The 21,487-nt window shown below is 45.5% G+C and overlaps 1 protein-coding gene across 2 annotated transcripts in view; it reads right to left on the bottom strand.

Moving 5' to 3' along the window:
- SLC26A11 (solute carrier family 26 member 11) overlaps positions 1-21,487 on the bottom strand; it is a 49,204-nt gene that overhangs the window by 25,009 nt on the left and 2,708 nt on the right. Inside the window, exons 1-7 of one of the 2 annotated variants that reach the window (XM_075349700.1) lie at positions 21,298-21,381; positions 15,525-15,783; positions 12,481-12,673; positions 12,309-12,394; positions 518-597; positions 294-436; positions 42-217 (exon numbers count right to left, since the gene is read on the bottom strand). In XM_075349700.1, coding sequence (XP_075205815.1) covers positions 42-217; positions 294-436; positions 518-597; positions 12,309-12,394; positions 12,481-12,673; positions 15,525-15,746 — 900 coding nt within the window. In that variant the 5' untranslated portion in view covers positions 15,747-15,783; positions 21,298-21,381. Of the gene's footprint in view, positions 1-41; positions 218-293; positions 437-517; positions 598-12,308; positions 12,395-12,480; positions 12,674-15,524; positions 15,784-21,297; positions 21,382-21,487 lie in introns of those variants that run through there. The other variant, XM_075349699.1, reaches the window with a different exon arrangement.

Raw genomic sequence — 21,487 nt, 5'->3', positions numbered from 1 at the left:
CATTTCTTCATGTAGAAAAAAAAAAATCACTGGTCACCTACCTGAACCATTTCATTGAATGAGACGGTGCGGTTGTCAGTCTTCTCTGAGAATGGAGGCAGCTGGAATTGCGGGAGGCCTTCTGCAGTCTTTCCAGTCAGGATGAAAGGCTGTAAACCCATAACATGGAAGGAGTAGGCCACCAGACCTGCAGCCACTACCACAATTGCATTTCGAGCTGTAACATACAAGAACTTAGTAATGTAGAGAGCCATGTTCAGACGTCTGGTCAGTGTTCTCCACTCATAATATACCTGTTGTAGTCACCCACACAATGATGTAGCAGACCCGATAACATCTTGGCATTCCTCTATACACCCTTGGAAAATGTTCCTTCATGAATTTCAATGCCAGGAGAAAACCAATGCAAAGAAAACCAAGAACAGCATCACCAAGTCTATATAGGAGAAACACAATATTTGTAGAAAAAAAACCACAAAGCAATGCAGAAACTGTGGTATAAAGTGATGGAGCTAACCTGACGGTGGGGAGCTTGTGAAAGGTTTCATACACTTGGAAGATGAACTGACGAGGAATATCCTTTAAACCTAGAAGATTCTGAAAGAAACCAGAATAATGCCACTAATCTCTTTGTAAGGCTATGAAACCTGGCAGTCACCTGACTCAAATTCGCCCTTCATGGGGTACTCTGGGGATGTAAAATAGTATCCTAATGGTCATGCCTCCATGATCTATAAAGATAGCATGAATAGTGCCATTTCTACTGCTGACATTACCTGCAATTCAGTGACGTTGGAGCTGCTCCTTTGTGCTCCCACTCCCTTCTGGGATGTCATGGCACAGATCATAGGGCATGGTCTGCTCCTGGCTGACCGTCACCACCTGATAATATTTCCTTCTCTGCAGTCTGAGATCAGGGGGCATGGTCAGTCCATACTAAGCAGCAGTTAGTGTATCTGTGCTTCCTCTCCCTTCTGGGACATTGTGTCATAGAAAAAAAAAAAAAAAAAAAAGGGTGTGGCCTCCTCCTCAGTGCAAGTGACAGCCAACCCCCTGATAACATCTCAGTTCATGCAGTCTAAAATCAAGGGGTGCGGTGAGGACGTGGACAGCTCCTGCTCCTCCTCTTCCCCCTTCCACTTTGGATCTGTGTGCAGATCTATATAAAATCACAATGCCAATCAGCACATCATCACGTGCAGCTTATGTGTGACAGATCAAGAGTGGAGGAGGCGAGCAGGCAAAGCACAGAGACTGACTGATGCTTGACAGGAGCAGGCCACGCCACCTGATCTGTGACGAATTGTTCCAGAAGGAAGGTGGAGCACTGAGGAGCAGCTCCAGCAACACATGGAATTGCAGGTACTGTTACCAGTAGAACCAGCCTATCTTTATAGTTCATGAAGGCATGCCCATTAGAATACTCTTATCTCCCCAGAGTACCCCCTTTAACCTGTAGACATTTTACAAATTTATACAGCCCCAAGTCAACTTGAATAGGTACCATAAAAGACCACATAAATAAATGATCACTCTGATGTCTATGGCTAGCTTATAACAGGCCCATGGTCCAGCTAGTATTTGAAGTAGCTCACTAAATTGAAAAAAGGCCCAAAAATGATGTCATATTGCTTAAATACAAGTGTGGGAATGAATGAGAGCAGATCTATCACTCCTCAGCACTAGAGGCAAATTCATGTTTAAAATATGGGGTAACAGAAAGCAATATACTTGATGTCATCATTGCAGGATTGATAAAGACCACAAGAGAAGAAACTCTGAAGCAGCAGTGGATTGTATTTGTAAACTTATTTTAACTAAATTGGCATCTCCTTTCCGAAAATCCCTTTGAGCAGTAGGGGTTCCTTCTCAGTTCTCATTCACAAGCTGATGAGATTGCCTCCTTAACCGTGGGCGGAACACTACTCAGACAACATAGGGTGAGGGAATCACAAGATTAAGACTTTATTGGATCCCCAAACAATTAATGGCACATAGCACATAACCAGGAAAATCAGAGAATGTAACTGGCAACAGTTTCTCACCCTTCCGCTGGCTCACCAGGGATTAGAATGTCCGTGCCTAAGAGCTTCCAGGGCTACTTACTCCTAACCAGCAGCACCCTGCTTTCGGTGGGCACCCACCGAGAATGGAATAACGCCGGATTTAGGAAGCTGGCTGAGGGCCGCAAAGCCTGTAGTCAGGCGACGGGATTGTCCCAAGCTGGATTCCTTCCTTAGATAGTCCTTGATATCTCAGCCAAATCCTTGCATTCAATGCTAAAGTCCATGTATTATAATCCAGGTTTGATTATAGCTTGTCAATCAGATCTGCAGATCCTAGATTGGTATGATGTATCAAGAGTCTACCAGGGCAATGGAGAGTCCTTCTTATACCCCTGAGCTCTCCATTCAGGCCATTGGGGTCTTCACAATTGGTGGATAAGACTGGGCTCTTAATGGCTAGATTTCAAGCCGTATAAAAAATATCCCTAGTAGTAATGGTCTCTGGCAGAGACAGCCAAGTTACATCGTATCTAGCAATACAATGGGAGGTTCACATAATTGATTTGTCTGGGTATCTGACCTTCACTGGCCAAGGCAATTACATGAGTCAACAAGAACTTTAACACTAGACTCCTAAGAGTCTTGTAGAAATGAACTATCATCATGTCTGACTGAATTTTAAGAAATTTAACCCATGCTAGGCACTGACAGAGTCCATGTCGTCACACAGAGTACTAGTGGTCAGACAGTAATATGTAATAATAATATGCCATAAGATTTTAAAATGAAAATACACAATTAAAATGCCATGTACAGTTATGTAAAGCTCATATGGACAGACATACATACATACACTATACATATATACACACACACAGTGCCTTGCGAAAGTATTCGGCCCCCTTGAATTTGTCAGCCTCTACCCACATTCAGGCTTCAAACATAAAAAGATACCAATTTTAATGTTATGGTGAAGAATCAACAACAAGTGGGACCCAATTGTGAAGTTGAACGAAATGTATTGCTTATTTTAAATTTTTGTAAAAATAAATAACTGAAAATTGGGGCGTGCAATATTATTCGGCTCCTTTACTTTCAGTGCAGCAAACTCACTCCAGAAGTTTGAGGATCTCTGAATGATCCAATGTTGTCCTAAATGACTGATGATGATAAATATAAGCCCCTGTGTGTAATGAAGTCTCCGTATAAATGCACCTGCTCTAGTCTCAGTGTTCTGTTTAAAGCACAGAGAGCAACATGAAGACCAAGGAACACAACAGGCAGGTCCATGATACTGTTGGAGAAGATTAAAACAGGATTTGGTTACAAAAAGATTTCCACAACTTTAAAAATATCCCAAGAAGCACTGTGCAAGCGATCATATTGAAAGGAAGGAGTATCATACCACTGAAAATCTACCATGACCCGGCCGTCCCTCAAAAGTTTCATGTCAAACAAGGAGAAGACTGATCAGAGATGCAGCCAAGAGGCCCATGATCACTCTGGATTAACTGCAGAGATCTACAGCTGAGATGGAAGAGTCGGTCCACAGGATAACAATCAGTTGTACACTGCATAAATCTGGCCTTTATGGAAGAGTGGCAAGAAGAAAGCCATTTCTCAAAGATATCCATAAAAAGTGTCATTTAATGTTTGCCACAAGCCACCTGGGAGACACACCAAACATGTAGAAGAAGGTGCTCTGGTCAGATGAAACAAAAAAAAAAACAAAAAAAAACCCACGAACTTTCTGGGCACAATGCCAAACAATATGTTTGGCATAAAAGCAACATCTCATCACCTTGAACACACCATCCCCACTGGAAAACATGGTGGTGGCAGCATCATGGTTTTAGCCTGCTTTGCTTCACCAGGGACAGGGAAGATGGTTAAAATTGATGGGAAGATGGATGGAGCCAAATACAGGACCATTCTTGAAGAAAACCTGTTGGAGTCTGCAAAAGACCTGAGACTGGGACGGAGATGGTGTTCCAACAAGACAATGATCCAAAACAAAAGCAAAATCTACAATGGAATGGTTCACAAATAAACATATCCAGGTGTTAGAATGGCCAAGTCAAAGTCCAGACCTGAATCCAATCGAGAATCTGTGGAAAGAGCTGAAAACTGCTGTTCACAAACGCTCTTCATCCAACCTCACTCAGCTCCAGCTGTTTGCAAAGGAAGAATGGGCAATAATTTCAGTCTCTCGATGTGCAAAACTGATAAAGACATAACACAAGCGATTTGTAATGTAATCGCAGCAAAAAGGTGGCGCTACAAAGTATTAACTTAAAAGGGGACTAATAATATTGCACGCCCCAATTTTCAGTTATTTATTTTTTACATAAATTTAAAAACAAATATTCACCTTCACAATTGTGTCCCACTTGTTGTTGATTCTTCACCATAAAATTTAAAAATTTTTATCTTTATGTTTGAAGCCTGAAATGTGGGAAAAAGGTTTAAAAATTTAAGGGGGACGAGTACTTTTGCAAGGCACTGTATGTAATAAAATTTGTATAATGTATAGCAGAAGATGGGGCAGATGACAGAAAGTAACACATGACTTCAGGTTTAGACTACACATAGGTTTTATTTGTGGTCGGTTACCATAGAGACGAGTGTGAATAAAGCTGTATAAAAAAAAAAAATATATATTAAAAAAAAAAAAAAAAAAAAAAAAAAAAAAAATAGTAGGATAGTCAGTCAGACTATTTGGCATGCAGATAAGAGCTTCTCCAGCTGATTGAAAATGTATTTCTTTGAAAATGTATTTCTTTGAAAATGTATTTCTAAGAGAGATTAGACTGGTTAAAAAAAAAATATATATATTATCTCCTCTTCCCACAATCGCGTACAAGATTTCTCCTGTGCATCCCCCATACTCTGGAACGCTCTACCTCAGCACATCAGACTCTCCCCTACCGTGGAAAGCTTCAAGAGGAACCTCAAGACCCACCTCTTCCAACAAGCCTACAACCTACAACAGCCCTCAGTCCAGTAGACCACTGCGCAACCAGCTCTGTCCTCACCTATTGTACCATCACCCATTCCCTGTAGACTGTAAGCCCTCGCGGGCAGGGTCCTCTCTCCTCCTGTACCAGTCTGTTATGTACTGTTAATGATTGTTGTACATATACCCTTTCACTTGTAAAGCGCCATGGAATAAATGGCGCTATAATAATAAATAATAATAATAAATAATAATAATAATAATATATATTATATGAAAAGATAGTCACCCTTACCCATCTCCAGCTTTTCTTTTGCCCACAAGGTCTCTGGTGATCTCCATTTACTGTTCCTTGAAATATCAGGAAATGCGGCTACTCAGCCAATCACTGACTGAGGTGGTCCAGGAAATGTATAGCAGTTGGCGGAGTGGACCTTTCCTGCCATTTCTAGTGTCTCAAGACAGGATCAAAAAAGACCAGGGAGCACTTACGAAGCAAAGTAACAGAGCCCAAAGCGGAACTAGGTGAAAAGTGTACAGTTTTTGCTTTTATTTTCACTCCTCCCTTGAGTATTTTGTGGTTTAAATCCACCATTCAGTTCCAAAGATTTTTTACGTCTTCTTTTTTTTTTTTTTTTTTTTTTTTTAAAAAAAAAAGACTGTCAGCAGGTTGCTGCAAAATAATCTGAAGACAGTATGCTGCAATAGTTAAAACAGAGACTTCAGCCCCCTGTCTGTTATCTCACAGTTTACCTGCAATGCTAGCTTAAGCCTGTTATCTTTATCATTAGCGGGTCTCAGCTGCTCATGAGCTCTAATCCAACTCCACCCCCTTCTGTGATTAGGAGCTTCTGTCTATGGAAATGTACACTGAAAGCCTGGTGTGGGTAGGGGCAGCCCCCAGAGCTCTGCTACATACAAAATCTAAAATCTAATCACTGTCAGAACGGCTGCAAACAGTAATACAAGTGATCCATCGTTGAATGCATGGCCTCTTTACCTACATGATGCTACTCTCAAACTAGGTAGCAAAAACCTGCTGGCAGATTTCTTTTAAGCCTTAGGCCCTGTGCGCACTTGCCGTTTTTTTGCCACGGATTTCCTGCATGTTATGTTCATAACATCTCTGCAGTGATTCACCAGCAAAACTTATGGGAAAATAAAAAATCCTGTGCGCACTATGTGGATTTTGACAGCTGCATGTTTTGCTGCGAGATTCCCGCAGCAAAAACAATTGCATGTCACTTCTTTTCCGCACGTCGCTACGGGATTTCACTCCATTGACTGCCATGTAATCGTGAAATCCCGTAAGGAATAACGCAGGCAGCAAATTCTGTGCTGTTCATTGCGTTTTCCTGCGTTATTCCCTTTCAGTTTGCAGGGAAGTGATGTCATTATGGACAGGAAGAGGAAGCGGAGCAGAGTGTAAAAAAGAGAATTTTGTTTACTTACCGTAAATTCTTTTTCTTATAGTTCCGTCATGGGAGACCCAGACCATGGGTGTATAGCTACTGCCCCCGGAGGACACACAAAGTTACTACACTCAAAACGTGTAGCTCCTCCCTCCTAGCATATACACCCCCTGCTAGCCAGTTCTAGCCAGTTTAGTGCAAAAGCTGAAGGAGGACATCCACCCACAAGAAGAGAGAGTAAAATCCGGAAGAGCCGGAACCTCTGTCTACAATAATAACAGCCGGTGAAGACACACGGAACAAGAAACCTGCCAACAGGCAATAGGGAGGGTGCTGGGTCTCCCATGACGGAACTATAAGAAAAAGAATTTACGGTAAGTAAACAAAATTCTCTTTTTCTTTATCGTTCCTATGGGAGACCCAGACCATGGGACGTTCAAAAGCAGTCCATGGGTGGGAATAAACAGACAACTGAGAAGCAGGCAAACCTAACTTCACAAATGGGCGACAGACGCCGGAAAGATGCGTCTGCCCAAGCCCGCGTCTGCCAAAGCATGAGCATGCCTTGGGTAGTGCTTCGAAAAAGTATGCAGACTAATTCGAGCTGCAGTCTGACAGACCTACTGAGCCGTAACCTGGTGCCTGAAAGCCCAAAAAGGCGCCGACAGGTCTGATCAAATGTGCTCTGATCCCCGGCGGGGAAGGCACTTGAGTACACTTGTAGGTCTCCGAAATGGCCGACCTAAGCCAACGAACCAGGGTCGGCTTAGATGCCGAGAGACCGCTACGCTGACTAGCAGTCAGCACCAGAGAGAGGTGCACCGCCTAATAACGGCGGTGCGAGACACATAGATCCGGAGCGCCCGCACCAGTACCAGGATATGCAACGCTTCCTCAAGCGATGAACAGGAGCCGGACAAAAGGAAGGCAGGAAAATTGCCCCGGATAAGGTGGAAGCAGTAACCACCTTAGGGAAAAAAGTCCGGAGTCGGACGGAGACCACCTTGTCTTGATGCAAAAGACCAAAAAAAGGGGGTGACTCCGAGAGAGTGCAGCCAGAACTCTCTGGCGGGAAAATATAGCCACTAGAAAGACTACTTTCTGTGAAAGATGAAACAAAGAAACCTCCCCAAGAGGCGCAAAGGGAGGTTTCCGGGAACCGGGAGGACCGGATTAAGGTCCCAGGGCTCCATAGGCCGCCGGAAAGGCGGAATGATGTGAGATGCGCCCTTAAAAGGAGCGCACCGGAGCCAGCCGGACGATACGCCGCTGGCACATACTGACAGAGCCGAGACCTGTCCCTTAATGAGGGATAGTCCTAGCTGTAGACCGGACTGTGGAAGGGACAGGAGGGTCGGCAAGGCCAAAAAGGTCAAAGGACACTTTGGAGCTCGAGTCATAGCGGAGATGACTTCAGGAAGGATACCAGAAGTCGCCAAGATCCGGGACTCAAGAGCTACGCCGTCAATCTGAGAATCCAGAATTCTGACGGAAAAAACGGACCTTTTGAGAAAAGGTCTGGACGGTCCGGAAGATGCCATGGCAACCCAACGGACAGAAGGAGCAGGTCAGAGTACCAAGCCTGCCTGGGTCAGTCTGGAGTATGAGAATGACCCGACGGCCCTCTTTACTGATCTTGCGCAGGACTCTGGACAAGAGGTAGAGGGTAAAATACGTAAAGAGACGAAGCTGGGGTCAAACATGAACCAGTGTGTCTACCGCAAAACCTGAGGATTGTGGACCACGGTTGGACAGCTGAAATAGTCTGCCTCGCAGTTTTCACATCTAGGATGTGGGCTGCGGATACGGTGGACTAGGAGTCCCTTGTCCACTGAAGAATGTTGAGCCGCCAAGATTGCCAGGCGGCTGAGTGTCCCGCCCTGGAAGCTGATCCGACTGGACTCGAATGTGCCTAGCCGCCAACAGATGGTGAAGGCTTAGAGAGCTAGAATACAGCTCTGATTTCCAGCACATTGATCCAGAGGGCTGATTCGGACAGAGTCCAAGCGCCCTGCGCTCCACGGTGGAGATATACTGCTCCCAAGGCGGATAGACTAGCATCCTGGTGAGGCTCACCCGGGACGGGGCCAGGAAGGAGCGCTCCTGAGACAGAGTGGCCGAAGCCACCACTGAAACGAGCCTCTGGTCAGTGGCGAAGCCACCACCCCGTGGGAGGAGGGAGTTCGCTTGTACAGCGGAAAACATCCAATCTCAGAGGACGCAGGAGAAACTGGGCAAGGAATCGCTTCCATTGATGCCACCGTCTGACCAGCACCTGTATATGGTGTCTGATAGAACGACGCCGACCGCCAGCGGAGGGACTACTGATCGACTAAGAGCAGCTTCACAAGTGCCGATAGAGTCTCGAATTGCGTCCCTGAGAACCTCTGGTTCGAAGTCAGAATGGACTTGGGCAGAAAGACAAGCCACCCGAATAGGTTAGAGTGGCGAGAGTGAGCGAAGCACTCTGCTAAGAGTCAGCACTGGATGAAGCCCCGACAAGAAGGCCGTCCAGGGCAAAAGATCACTGCCAATCCCTAGGGGTGCAGGACCCTAATCACAGCTGCCCCAATGAGAATACTCGAGGGGCCGTGGCTAACCCCAAAGGAAGAGCCACGAATTGGACCACTCCGATTGTCAAAACGTAGTCAACGCTGGTGTGAAACTGCGATTGACCCTTGCAGATAGACATCTCTGATGCCGATGGCTGCTAGGGAATCTCCTTGGGTTCTTGATTGATCCGGTGAAAAACACACGGAACAAGACCGAGACTCCATGTGAAAACGCCACACCTGACTATGCTTGAAAAGCTAAAGATCCAGGTCGGAAGGCACCGCCCTCTTCGGGGACTAGGAATAGATTTAAGCAAAAATCTCAGAACCGTTCCCAGTCGGGAACCGGTACAATTACTCCATTGGTCTGCAAGAAATGCCACGGCCTGTGAGAAGGCGGCGGCCTTGGAGCCGGGAGGAGTTGACAGAAAAAATCTGTTTGGCGGGTGGACAGAATTCCATCCTGTAGCCATGGGAGATATAATCCCGCCCCCACTGAACGGAGACGTGTTAGAACCATACGTCGCCAAGTGGAGAGAGCCTGCCACCGACCAAGGAGGTTGTTGGCGTGGCTAGATAGCTCGGAGGAAGCTGGCTCAGTGGCAGCATCTCCTGCGGTCTTCTGAAGACGCAGCTTCGAGCCATTTGGTTCTATGAACCTAGGCCGAGCTAGAGGACGATCAGATGGTCAACTGATTCCTGCCCTGGACAGGTTCCCTGGTTTAGGATTGTGGCGAGGAAGCACACTCCCCGCCAATAGCTTCCTTAATTTCACCCAGCTTGGTTCCGGGGAAACTGGGCCCACCAAGGGGGAGCCCAGCCAGGAACCTCCATAGAGGCATCTGCCTTCCAATTTCGAAGCCACAGGAGCCTGCGGATAGCGAGGAAGGTAGCCCAGACCACCGCCGTGCGGCGTCTAGCATGGCAGACCTGGCAGAGGATGAAAAGACTGAAGTCTGGAGTTCAGGCAACCGTTTTGGGCATAGAGTCCCTGTGAGAGAATGCATCTCCTCCAGAGAAGCAGAGAAGTTACAAAAAACCGCACTGCTGTAAGCTGAGGAGAACAAGCTCCTGCCGTTCCCATACCGACTTGGCCCAAAGGACAACCGGGCGGACCGCAGAACCTTAAGTGAGGAGCCCTCAGCCACTGACATAACGGTCCGGGCTGAGCCACCTGAAGTGAATGAGCCCACTTCTTGACCACCATGGGTGGACAGGGGAAACAGTCCTCAGAAACACGCTTCATCTCAGAGCGGAGTGAGGTCCAGTACAAAAATTAATGTACGGTAGAATCCTATAGAGGTGCCGTCAGCCACTGATACAACTAACCGGGCAGTCTAGACCGGAGTGGCTACCCTCTCTGAAGGGAGGGGGAGACAGGCAGCAGAACCCCGCTGTGGGGTCTGCAGGATAGGCTGTGGGCTTGGACGCAGCGGCCTGAAAACTGGAGTGGTTAAGTAACACACTCCTTGACCTGCTAAAGGTAAACTGTGCCTTTCTGCCAGCGGGGAATACTCCCCTGATCAGGCGGACACAAGAATAATGGACGCAAGCCAATCATTCGCATCTGCGTCACCTACGGACGGATCAATGTACATAAAGTAGCGTCCGTGTCCGCGGTAGAGACATCTTCCTCGTCCGGTGAATCAGCTCGTAATCGGAGCTGCGGGACGGGGAGGACAGGGGACCCTGCGTCTCCCTGTCAGGAGAACGGGGTCTGAGCCCAGAAGGAGAGTCCCTTGTGAGCTTGGCCGAGCGAGCAGAAAACGCCCTGAGAGGGGAACTGCATGCTCAGCAGATGCCGGGACAGCCGACCCCTGGAAATAGGAATCCTATGGGGGTCAGCCACCAAAACCGGAGCAGCTTGAGGGACCATTAATGAGCCCCCATGCTGAGGGGCCACAGTGGTTAGGAGCTCGGTATAGCCGTACGAGACTACCTGCAGTGGATAATAAAGAAACAGCCTGCAGCCTCGCTCTGTGAGACATGCTGCAGAGGTGGGGGCTCTGTCCAGCATGGGTAGAATACCCAAGACAGGGGTTCAGCCTGGGGGGACTCCCACCTAAGAACCATTACAGTGTGCCGGTTCAGGCAATATGAGGTTACATGCAGCACATGTAGAACCTTGTAGCTTAGCTGCTAGAGTGAGACATGCTGCTGAGGGGGAGATTCTATGATAAAGAATTAACTCCTTCAGCATGCCTGAGAGTGTCATGCTGCTGAGGAGGAGATTCTATGATAAAGAATTAACTCCTTCAGAATGCCTGAGAGTGTATAAAAAGTGCACAACCAGGGGTTGTGACTTATCAGGCCATATTATGAGTGCCCTCCGGATTCCAAGCCTGGACCCTCAGCCAGTATTCCCTCCCTGTGCTGCAGGGCAGCCAGCGCCGACCAGTGTACTAAGACGCTGGAAAATGGCGCCAGAGTGAGGGGGGGAGGCGGGGGTTAACCCAGGAGCGGGAATCGGAGGGCGAAGGAGATGTACAGGGGAGGGAATCATCACCTCAAAACGGAGCGTCCTCCCCTGTGCAGAGCGGCCGGCGGGCGGCTCTGCAGTGTCCCCCTGCATGCCTGACATGCAGGGGAATGAAACGAAACTAGGCCGCGGCTGAAGCCGGGGCCTAAAGTTATGCATGCGGCCGAAAATCAGGCCTCATCGGCGCGGTTCTCAGTAAAAACTGTGGAACCGGCCGGAAACACAGTAAACAAAGCAGCATTATTCAGCAATCACTGTCCCCCCCAATAAAAGTGCCCCACATGCAGAAAGACCCTCTGAATAAACGTCTCTATACTTAGCTTTGAGACGCAGGGTCCAGTCCTGTGGGGTGGGGGTCAGTGCTCCGTCCAGCAGGGTCCTGCACAAGGGCTGCGGATGGAGGCCGGTCTCCTGCAAGGCAGTGAGAACCGTGTTGGCTCCCACTTCAAATCAGAGCCCCTAAGGGATGTTGAAGGAGCGCGGCATGAAGGGCTCCTGCCCTGAAGTCAACCTTAACAGCACTGCCGCCAGGGGAGTGTGAAGGGACATGCCGGGGGTCCAGTGGACCCGCTTTTCTTCCAAATCTTTGTAAAAAATGAAAAATCAAAAAGGGATGCATGTGTGTGTGTGGATCCTCCTGACACAAAGCAAGAAACTGGCTAGAACTGGCTAGCAGGGGGTGTATATGCTAGGAGGGAGGAGCTACACGTTTTGAGTGTAGTAACTTTGTGTGTCCTCCGGGGGCAGTAGCTATACACCCATGGTCTGGGTCTCCCATAGGAACGATAAAGAAAACACACACACACACACACACATCACAGACACAGAATACACACACATTGCACTCAGACACAGACAGACAGACACACACACACACGCTTAGCATTTGCCCTTCCAACCTACCTTAACTTGGCTAAAGCCGATAGTGACCGCTGCAGCTGAAGTAAAGGCTTTTATTACAGGGTATGAAATAAATTCCAAAAGGAAACCTAAAGCAAAACATTGCACAGTTACTGCAAACATATGTACGTATGCATGCATATCGTTAGTATATTAATCAAGGCCAAAACTTTACCAAACTTCAACAGTCCCATTGCCAATTGTATGCAACCAGACAGGAAAGCCAAGAGGATGGCCAGCGACACATCTCCGGAGGTGTAGATAGACACGAGGAGGGACATAATGGCAGTGGGGCCTAATGTTACATCTTTGGATGTCCCAAACAGGCAATATATAAAGCAGCCGACATAAGAAGAATACAGTCCAAACTGCAAAGAGTAAGAAAAGAGGAGATTTATGCATTGTTCAATCACTCAGATTCCCTAAAATTATTCTGATTGCACCCATTACTGTTGCGTTAATATTGAATGGTTCATACCCCAACAAAACGTTTTTTCCTACGGTCTCAAAGTTAGAAAATATACAGCGGGTGAAATAGGTATTTAACACATTACCAATTTTATAAGTAAATATAATTGTAAGTGAGATATTGACATTACATTTCTCACCAGATGTTGGTAACAACCCATCCAATCCACGCAGTCAAAGAAATCAAACCACAGATGTCCATAAATTAAGTGAGATATATATATATATATATATATATATATATATATAGAAAAAAGTAACTATACCACCTAAAGAAAGTAATGCATAAGCTGAAGCAAAGACATGACACCAGCTGAAATAGATCAATATTTAGAAAGCAAACTTGCCTCTTAGTGAAAAATATGAGCTAGTTCAACTGATAGCCTATAAAAAGGTGTTTCATTACCAAGGTGCCACACAAGAAACATCTCATTATGGCTAAAACCAGTGAGCTGTCTCAAGACCTTTGCAACCTTATTGTTGCCAAACATACTGATGACATTGGTTACAGAAGAATTTATAAACTACTGAAGGTTCCAATGAGCAAGATTGGGGCCAAAATCTGGTATTGGCAAGAACATAATATCCCTATGATCAGTTGCGCTAAAAAATATTTAAGACAAAGTGAAAAGAAGAAAAGTTGTCGAAGAGCCAAGAAGCACCTGTGGAGAGCTACAGAAAGATCTGGGAATCATCAGGTACAATTGTTTAAAAGAATACAATAAGTAATGCACTCAACCTCGATGGCCTGTATGCTTACTCACCTCACAAGACTCCATTGCTGAACAAAAAGCATGTTCAAGCAACATTTAGACAAGTCCATGAAATACTGGGAGAATATAGTGTGGTCAGATGAGACCAAAATTGAACTCTTTGGATGCCATAATACACACCATGTTTGGAGGCCTTTAACTCAGCAACAACAGTGAAGTTTGGAGGTGGGAACATCATGGTGTGGGGCTGTTTTTCAGTACATGACACTGGCAAACCTCATATATTTGAAGGAAGGATGAAGGTACAAATGTACCGAGACATTTTTGATAAAATAACCTGCCGTCATCTATCAGGCTGATGAAGTGAAGCGAGGGTGGACAGAGTAAGAATGATCCCACACACAGCCAGGAAAACTCTCAATTTGTTTCAGAGAAAGAAGATAAAAGCTGCTAGAATGGACCAGCCAATCACCGGACCTGAATCCAATAGTAAATTTATGAAAGGAACTAAAGCTCAGAGTTCATAGAGGAAGCCCATGGAACTTTCAGGATTTGAAGAGTGTTTGTGTGGAAGAAGTGGACAAAATAACACCATCAGCAATGCATGCGACTATTTCCTCCACACAGGTGGCATCTTGAAACTGTCATCATCAACAAAAGGCACAAAGTTTTACGTTTGTTTCAGTAAAGTATGTTTAATACTTTTTCTCCTGTATAATTTCTCATCATTACACATCACTAAATTTATGGACAACTATGGTTTGCTTTCTTTGCCCGTGTAAATTGGATGGGTGGTTCCGGACATCTAGTATTCAATCATTAGCACCTTTAGAAATATATTAACTTAGAAAGTTGGTGTAATGTTCAATACTTGTTTCATCCACTGTATATAGGCAAATTAAAATATCCTTTCAGGAGCTGTTGTCAATGTGGTCCTTCTTCTCCTTCCAACGGTCATCCAGTCAATCATGGTCCACTGCAGTGATGGACCAGAGTCAGGTCATATCTATGGCCAGAGAGTAGCTGGTCATGTGTCACGGACACGCACTCTATAAACTATGGCAGGGACATGGTCATGTAATTCTACAACCACTAGTGAGACTGCCTTAATGTAAATGAGCATCTGAAATTCTCCCAGCAAAAAATCAGCTGGGATTGGAGGGAGGCGTTTTTCCATAAGATACCTTGCTCTGTAAGAATGCATTTCTGAATTACTTCAAACGTTAAAGAGGTATTCCGGTTAGAAGTTACCCGTCTACATGAAAGGCGATAAGTTTTAGATCGATGGGCGTGCAACCACCTCCAATGATCACCAGAGCTGGTCTCTATCCCCATCACGACAGGCCCGCAGTACATATACTCAACCACCGCTTCATTTATTCCTGCCGGACTGCTGTATTTCACCTTCTCAGACAGTCCATAGGCAATAAATAGAGCAGTGTGTGTGTGTGTGTGTGTGTGTGTGTGTGTGTGTGTGTGTGTGTGTGTGTGTGTGTGTGTGTGTGTGTGTGTGTGTGTGTGTGTGTACTGGAGATAAAAGTGCCTTGTCAGGCAACAGATTGGTATCTTGTAGATGGTTCTCTTACCCTGTGGGAAGGTGAGAACTTCTAGCTACCAGAAGTTCCACGTAACGGGGTAGTCTGGTCTCCTGACAAATGTCTACTATCACTATATGTAACTGGACATTGCCGAATCGTGACATTGTGCAGTGCTGTTAGTATCCCCCTGTATCGCCTGCGAGAGCAGGTGGTCATGTCACTGAAAGTATGCAATTTGATTGGGCGAGCTCGATTTCGCTCAATTCGCTTATATTGAGAGAAGCTGAGCACTTTTAATTGGAATGTGACTTGAACTATAAAAATCATACTTGCGGTCACAGTGAATCTTGACCGTGTGCACACTGAACACTGCCAGGAGTCATAAGTCTACAGTCACTCTATATTATTGATGGCTTTTATCAGATCGTACAACCGCTTTAACCAATTTTCACGCCAGGATGCCGAGAAAGAACTACTTCTTCAGAACATAGATTACTTACCTCTACAGGTAACCCAGCCACCTCCGCATAAGCGAGAGCCTGGGGAACCACCGTCAGTCCGACAGTAAATCCAGCAATCATGTCAAGCTGCATCCATTGTAGAGAATACTGTGGTAACCAGCACAGAAATGGGAAGGTCGTCTTTAATGCTGCCCAGGAGCAGCACCTGGATAATATTCTAGTGCCAGCGCTCCTCTCCTGCCGGTGACCCGGCCACTCCATGGCTGCGGATGCCAGTCACATCATCTACATCTTCCTACTGAGAAAAGAAGAGAATAGACATGGATGTGGCAGATAAAGGCAGATTTCTACTGCAGATTGTCATTTTCATGCACTTTTAAAACTACAGGGACACACCGACTGCCCTATGCCCAAGGGATGCAATACAATAAGAGAATAGGGGCTGTTCTGCAGTACCCAACAGTGGCCACTATACATTGAATGAATGCTGGTAACAGCTGACTGGTGGGGGTGCAGATCTGATATTGATGACCTAACCTAAGCAGAGGTTGTGAATATTTTCTGATCGGACTTCACCACCCTCATCACGTCACTAGTGGACAATACAAAACAACTCTTTGAAACCATCCACTCCCTAAAGTACAAGCCCCGGTCCCAACCTCAGAGCTGATAATCTGGCCACTTATTTCCTAAAAACAATCAACCATATCTGTCAGAACATTCTTTGCACAAGCCACTCAGAGCCTGGATCCCCTTACCACCCACAGCTCAAGTTCACTTTCCACCTTTGAGCCTGTCACAGAAGAAGTTACAAGGCTCCTTGATTCACTTCTCACCCTTGAAACTACAGAAAACCCTTATGACATCACTTCCCTGCAAACCGCAGGCAGCGATGTACATTACCGCAGGTAAACCGCGAAATACCGCAGGGAATAACGCAGGAAAACGCAATGAACCGGACAGAATTTGCTGCCTGCATTATTCCCTGTAGGATTTCACGATTACATGGCAGTCAATGGAGTGAAATCCCGCAGCGACGTGCGGAAAAGAAGTGACATGCAATTGTTTTTGCTTCGGGAATCCCACAGCAAAACAAGCAGCTGGTGAATCACTGCAGAGATGTTATGAACATTTTCTGCAGCGAAACATGCAGCAAAACCGCAGGAAATCCGTGGCAAAAAAACGGCAAGTGTGCACAGGGCCTTACTGTCGCTTTTACTCATTCTCATCTAGATTACTACAACTCTACTGATTCTTCTCCCACTAACCAAACTTTCACCTCTCCAATCCATCCTGAATGCGGAAGCCAGGGTCATATCTTTATCCAGTCCCTTCACCAATGCCTACACTGTTTGCTCATTCGCTACAGAACACAATACAAACCTATCACTCTCACCCACAAAGCCCTCCACAGTTCTGCACTACCCTACATCTCCTCCCTCATCTCTATCACCATACATATGCTCTCCCTTCTCAAACTGATCTAATAACACTAATATCCTCCATAATCCGAACCTCCAACTTACGTCTCCAAGACTTCACTCATGCTGCACCAGATTTTTGGAATGCACTACCCCAGACGATCGGACCAATATCTGGCGTCATGTTTTTTTAAGTGAACTTTAAAAACAAAACAAAAAAAAAAAAACCAAAAAAAAAACCCACACATCTTTTTAGACAAGTCTATCTCTCCCCTGTTACTTCTTTCTAAATCTGGTGCCACCTACCGTATCATGTCTCCACATCCTAGTCTATACACCCCATAGCAAGTGGCAATTGCACTTGGCCAGATACTGGCTCATGAAGCTTTATATAAAGCTATTATAGTGATGGCTGGACCCTATCTGACAAGCACATCTTACCTATTGTGCCCCCCATCCCAGCTTCCATTTCCTTATAGATTGTAATCTTGTGAGTGGGTTCCTCTCTCTTCCCGTAACAGTTGAGTTATATGTTACTTTGTAATGTCTTTGTCTTAACATGTTCCCGTCTAATTGTAAAGTGCTGCAGAATATGTTGGCGCTGTGTAAATAAAATTGTTATAAATAATAATAATAAAAACTAAAAACATAAAACACCAGAGGAGATTGGGACAGCGGTTTCATAGCACAGCATAGGGGTATATGATAGTGTATCAGTCACCAATGCAAAAAGGAACTAGGCGGCCATCTGACAGCAGTAAAGAGATAATATCTGTGGCTTCCCTCCTGTAGCACACAGCGGTAGTATCAGCGCTCATTGCCTTATGAATAGGACAGTACTGGAGATGGAGCAACAGCTACGGCTGATAACATCTGACCACAGGACGTAGAAAACCACTCCGTGCAACAGATTTTGAAAAACCTCACTTGGCACTTTATTGCTAGTCTCAATATCTCTGATGTACCTTCCTGTTACACTGGTCTGTATTGATTTCTTATTTCATCATTTCACAGCACTTGTAGTTGCCCCCATTCATCTTTGGTTTTTTTACGTCTGTGCATTTGTATGGTGTCTCTTCTCTTTTAATACAAGCAGTTTTAGGCCCTGTGCGCACACTGCGTTTTTACCCGGGTTTTGCTGCAGAAATTTCTTGAGAAATTCTTGTAACCTTTCTGCAGACATTTCCCAGCAAAACCTATGGGGGGAAAAAAAAAACAAAAAAAAAAAAAACTGTGCGCACACAGTGATTTTTCAGAGGTTATATGGACTGATGAAATGAGAGTGACTTGACTCTTGATGGGCCAGAGGCTGATCAGTAAAGGGCAGAGAGCTCCACTCAGACGCCAGCAAGGTGGAGGTGGGGTACTGGTATGGGCTGGTATCAGCAAAGATGAACTTGTGGGACCTTTTCGGGTTGAGGATGGAGTGAAGCTCAACTCCCAGACCTACTGCCAGTTTCTGGAAGAAAAGTTCTTCAAGCAGTGGTACAGGAAGAAGTCGGTATCGTTCAGGAAAAACATGATTTTCATGCAGGACAATGCTCCATCACATGCATCCAACTACTCCACAGCGTGGCTGGCCAGTAAAGGTCTAAAAGATGAAAAAATAATGACATGGCCCCCTTGTTCACCTGATCTGAACCCTATAGAGAACCTGTGGTCCCTCATAAAATGTAAGATCTACAGGGAAGGAAAACAGTACACCTCTCGGAACAGTGTCTGGGAGGCTGTGGTGGCTGCTGCACCCAATGTTGATTGTAAACAGATCAAGCAACTGACAGACTCTATGGATGGTAGGCTGGTGAGTGTCATCATAAAGAAAGGTGGCTATATTGGTCACAAATTTTTTGGGTTTTGTTTTTGCATGTCAGAAATGTTTATTTCTAAATTTTGTGCAGTTATATTGGTTTGCCTGGTGAAAATAAACAAGTGAGATGGGAAAATATTTGTTTTTTTATTAAGTTGCCTAATAACTCTGCACAGTAATAGTTACCTGCAGATAGAGAGATATATAAGTGTCGTATGCTCCACCAATATAAAGAAAGACAGCCGAGCAAGGTGTGAATGTGGTAACAATTTAAAATGTGACCTTTAATATACTGATTAAAAAAGTAACAAACCACACAACATAAATGGTTGTAAAACCAACCTATTAAAAAGGAGCAATTTTTTGCAGGCTCCAAATATTACCCATTCAGGACAAAACTCCACATTTAAGCGGGAAAGAACCACTGATTTCCTCCCTCTGTGGTGATGAAAAGTAAAGACAACACTAGAAGGGTTGTCATTCACAATAACCAGTGTTCAGCAGGGTCATATAGACAACACTTGCTAAGGCTAAGTTCACACATCCTGTGTTTTGCATCAGTCACAATCCGTAGCCTTGAGGAATTACGGAATCCTGCAAAATATTTTGCAGGAATCCTGTATTTCCCCATAGACTTCTATTAGTGACGGATTGCGACTGATGACCCTGCGTTGCATCCGCTGCGTCGCGGTCCGTCGTTTTTGACTGACCGCCGAGCGGGGAGCAACGCAGAATGTAACGTTTTTCGGGCCGTCAAAATTAACGCGCCGCGCAGGAATCCGTCGCCATCCGTCAAGCTTGTAATGCATGTCTATGGTGCTGGATTCCGTCGTAATCCGTCTTACAACGGAATCCAGCGCAGGATTCCGTCATGCTCTACTGAGCATGCCCAGCATGCTTGGCACGCCCACTGGGCTGTCCCAAACACAGACGGATCATGACTGATCCGTCAAAAAACGGACGCACAGCGGATGTAACGGACGCAACTGATCCGTTTTTTCACAGGATTCCTGTGAAAGGAATCCTGTGAAAAACACATCAGTTGCATCAGTTGACATCTTGAAAATGACTGATCCGTTGCTGACGGACCTGACGGATTGAAAACACAGGATGTGTGAACTTAGCCTTACTCTTAATATAACAAAGAAAAACAGGGTGGTCCAATGTAAAGAGGGGGGAGCCAATTTTTTGCCTCACATTACCCCACAATTGGCCACCATCTGACCCTTTATGCTCCAGGACCTCCCAAAGGTCTTTACTTTACTAGACTAAAGGTCTAGTGTTGTCTTTACTTTTCATCACCACAGAGGGAGGAAATCAGTGGTTCTTTCCCGCTTAAAATGTGGAGTTTTGTCCTGAATGGGTAATATTTGGAGCCTGAAAAAATTGCTCCTTTTTAATAGGTTGGTTTTACAACCATTTATGTTGTGTGGTTTGTTACTTTTTTAATCAGTATATTAAAGGTCACATTTTAAATTGTTACCACATTCACACCTTGCTCGGCTGTTTTTCTATCTAAAAAAAACCACTCCAACTTCCAAAAATATTAAGCTTTGATATTTATGAGTCTTTTGGGTAGATTGCTCAATAATAATAATCCTCTAAAATACAACTTTCCTAATAATTCTGCACATAGTGTAATATATACAGACACACACAGACACTTTTATTATATATTTTTATGTGGGCCATTCACTTGCAGTGGCCCGGGTGCTATATGGGCAGAAATAATGCGTGTCTGAACAGGCCCTTATATTGAGTCCCAATAAAGGGGCCTGAAATACTACCATAATCCCTAAAATAAAAAGACAGCAGGTACTTTCCTTCCCTGGGTCCAGCAACAGCTGTCCGTAGCTGCGCTTGATGTTTTGTTGCAGCGGTGACGTTACGTTGACAGCTGCAGCCAATCACTGAGCTCAGCAGCTGAGGCAAGGTTGACAGAATGAGCCAGTGAGCTCAGTGATCATCGCTAGCGATGTCGCAGCGTGTTAAGCACCCTTAAGACCTGAGGAGTGGTGGACACCTGTACCTGGACCTAGAGAGGGAGAGTACCTGCTGTGGTTGTTATTTTACAGAATTTGGGGTCTACTTTCCCGAAAATGAAGAACAATTTAATAGAAAACTGAGCGGCTGGCAGCAGTCAGAGATGCTAACGTCTTCAGTCGTCACTACAAGACTGACCGGTTTTCTCTACAAACAAGCAGTGACGTCACCTGCCTGTTTACGTCTTGGAAACACAGTGCCAGAGAGAAAATACCAAGAGGAGGCGCAGATCAGCTGGCACCAGAGGGCACTGCAGCAATAGAGCCTTGTATACCCCCCACCCTCCCCGATTCCTCATCATATATAGGGCGAGCAGTGTCTCCAGCCCAGCACACAATTGGTTTTTATTACTCCAAATCATCTCAAATAAAACCTAAAATAAATAATTTTCGTACATGCCCGGCTGGCGGGTAGAAATGAAGGGAGGCCTGCAAGATACCTGACACCTCAGCACAGACTCACCTCCCAATGCTGATGTGACTGATGCTGGGGAACAATGTTAGAACTTCATAAAAAGTGGGTGACCGGGTGAGATACTTACATGGTGACTCCTCTCCTCCAGAGAAGTTGCTCCTATGCATCCTGCTGATCTTTGTGGACTTAACACTAGCTACTGTATATGCCTTATACCTCTGTGGCTAAGCACAAGTCTTGTGCTGTTGAGACCAGTGATTGGCTGCAGCGGTCACATGTGGACACAACACCTCATCAGAGTATAGAAAAATTGGGAG

Source organism: Anomaloglossus baeobatrachus, chromosome 5 (genome assembly GCF_048569485.1).
Source record: "Anomaloglossus baeobatrachus isolate aAnoBae1 chromosome 5, aAnoBae1.hap1, whole genome shotgun sequence".
Taxonomy (NCBI): Eukaryota; Metazoa; Chordata; class Amphibia; order Anura; family Aromobatidae; genus Anomaloglossus; species Anomaloglossus baeobatrachus.
This window is presented reverse-complemented; position numbering and strand designations above follow the sequence as displayed.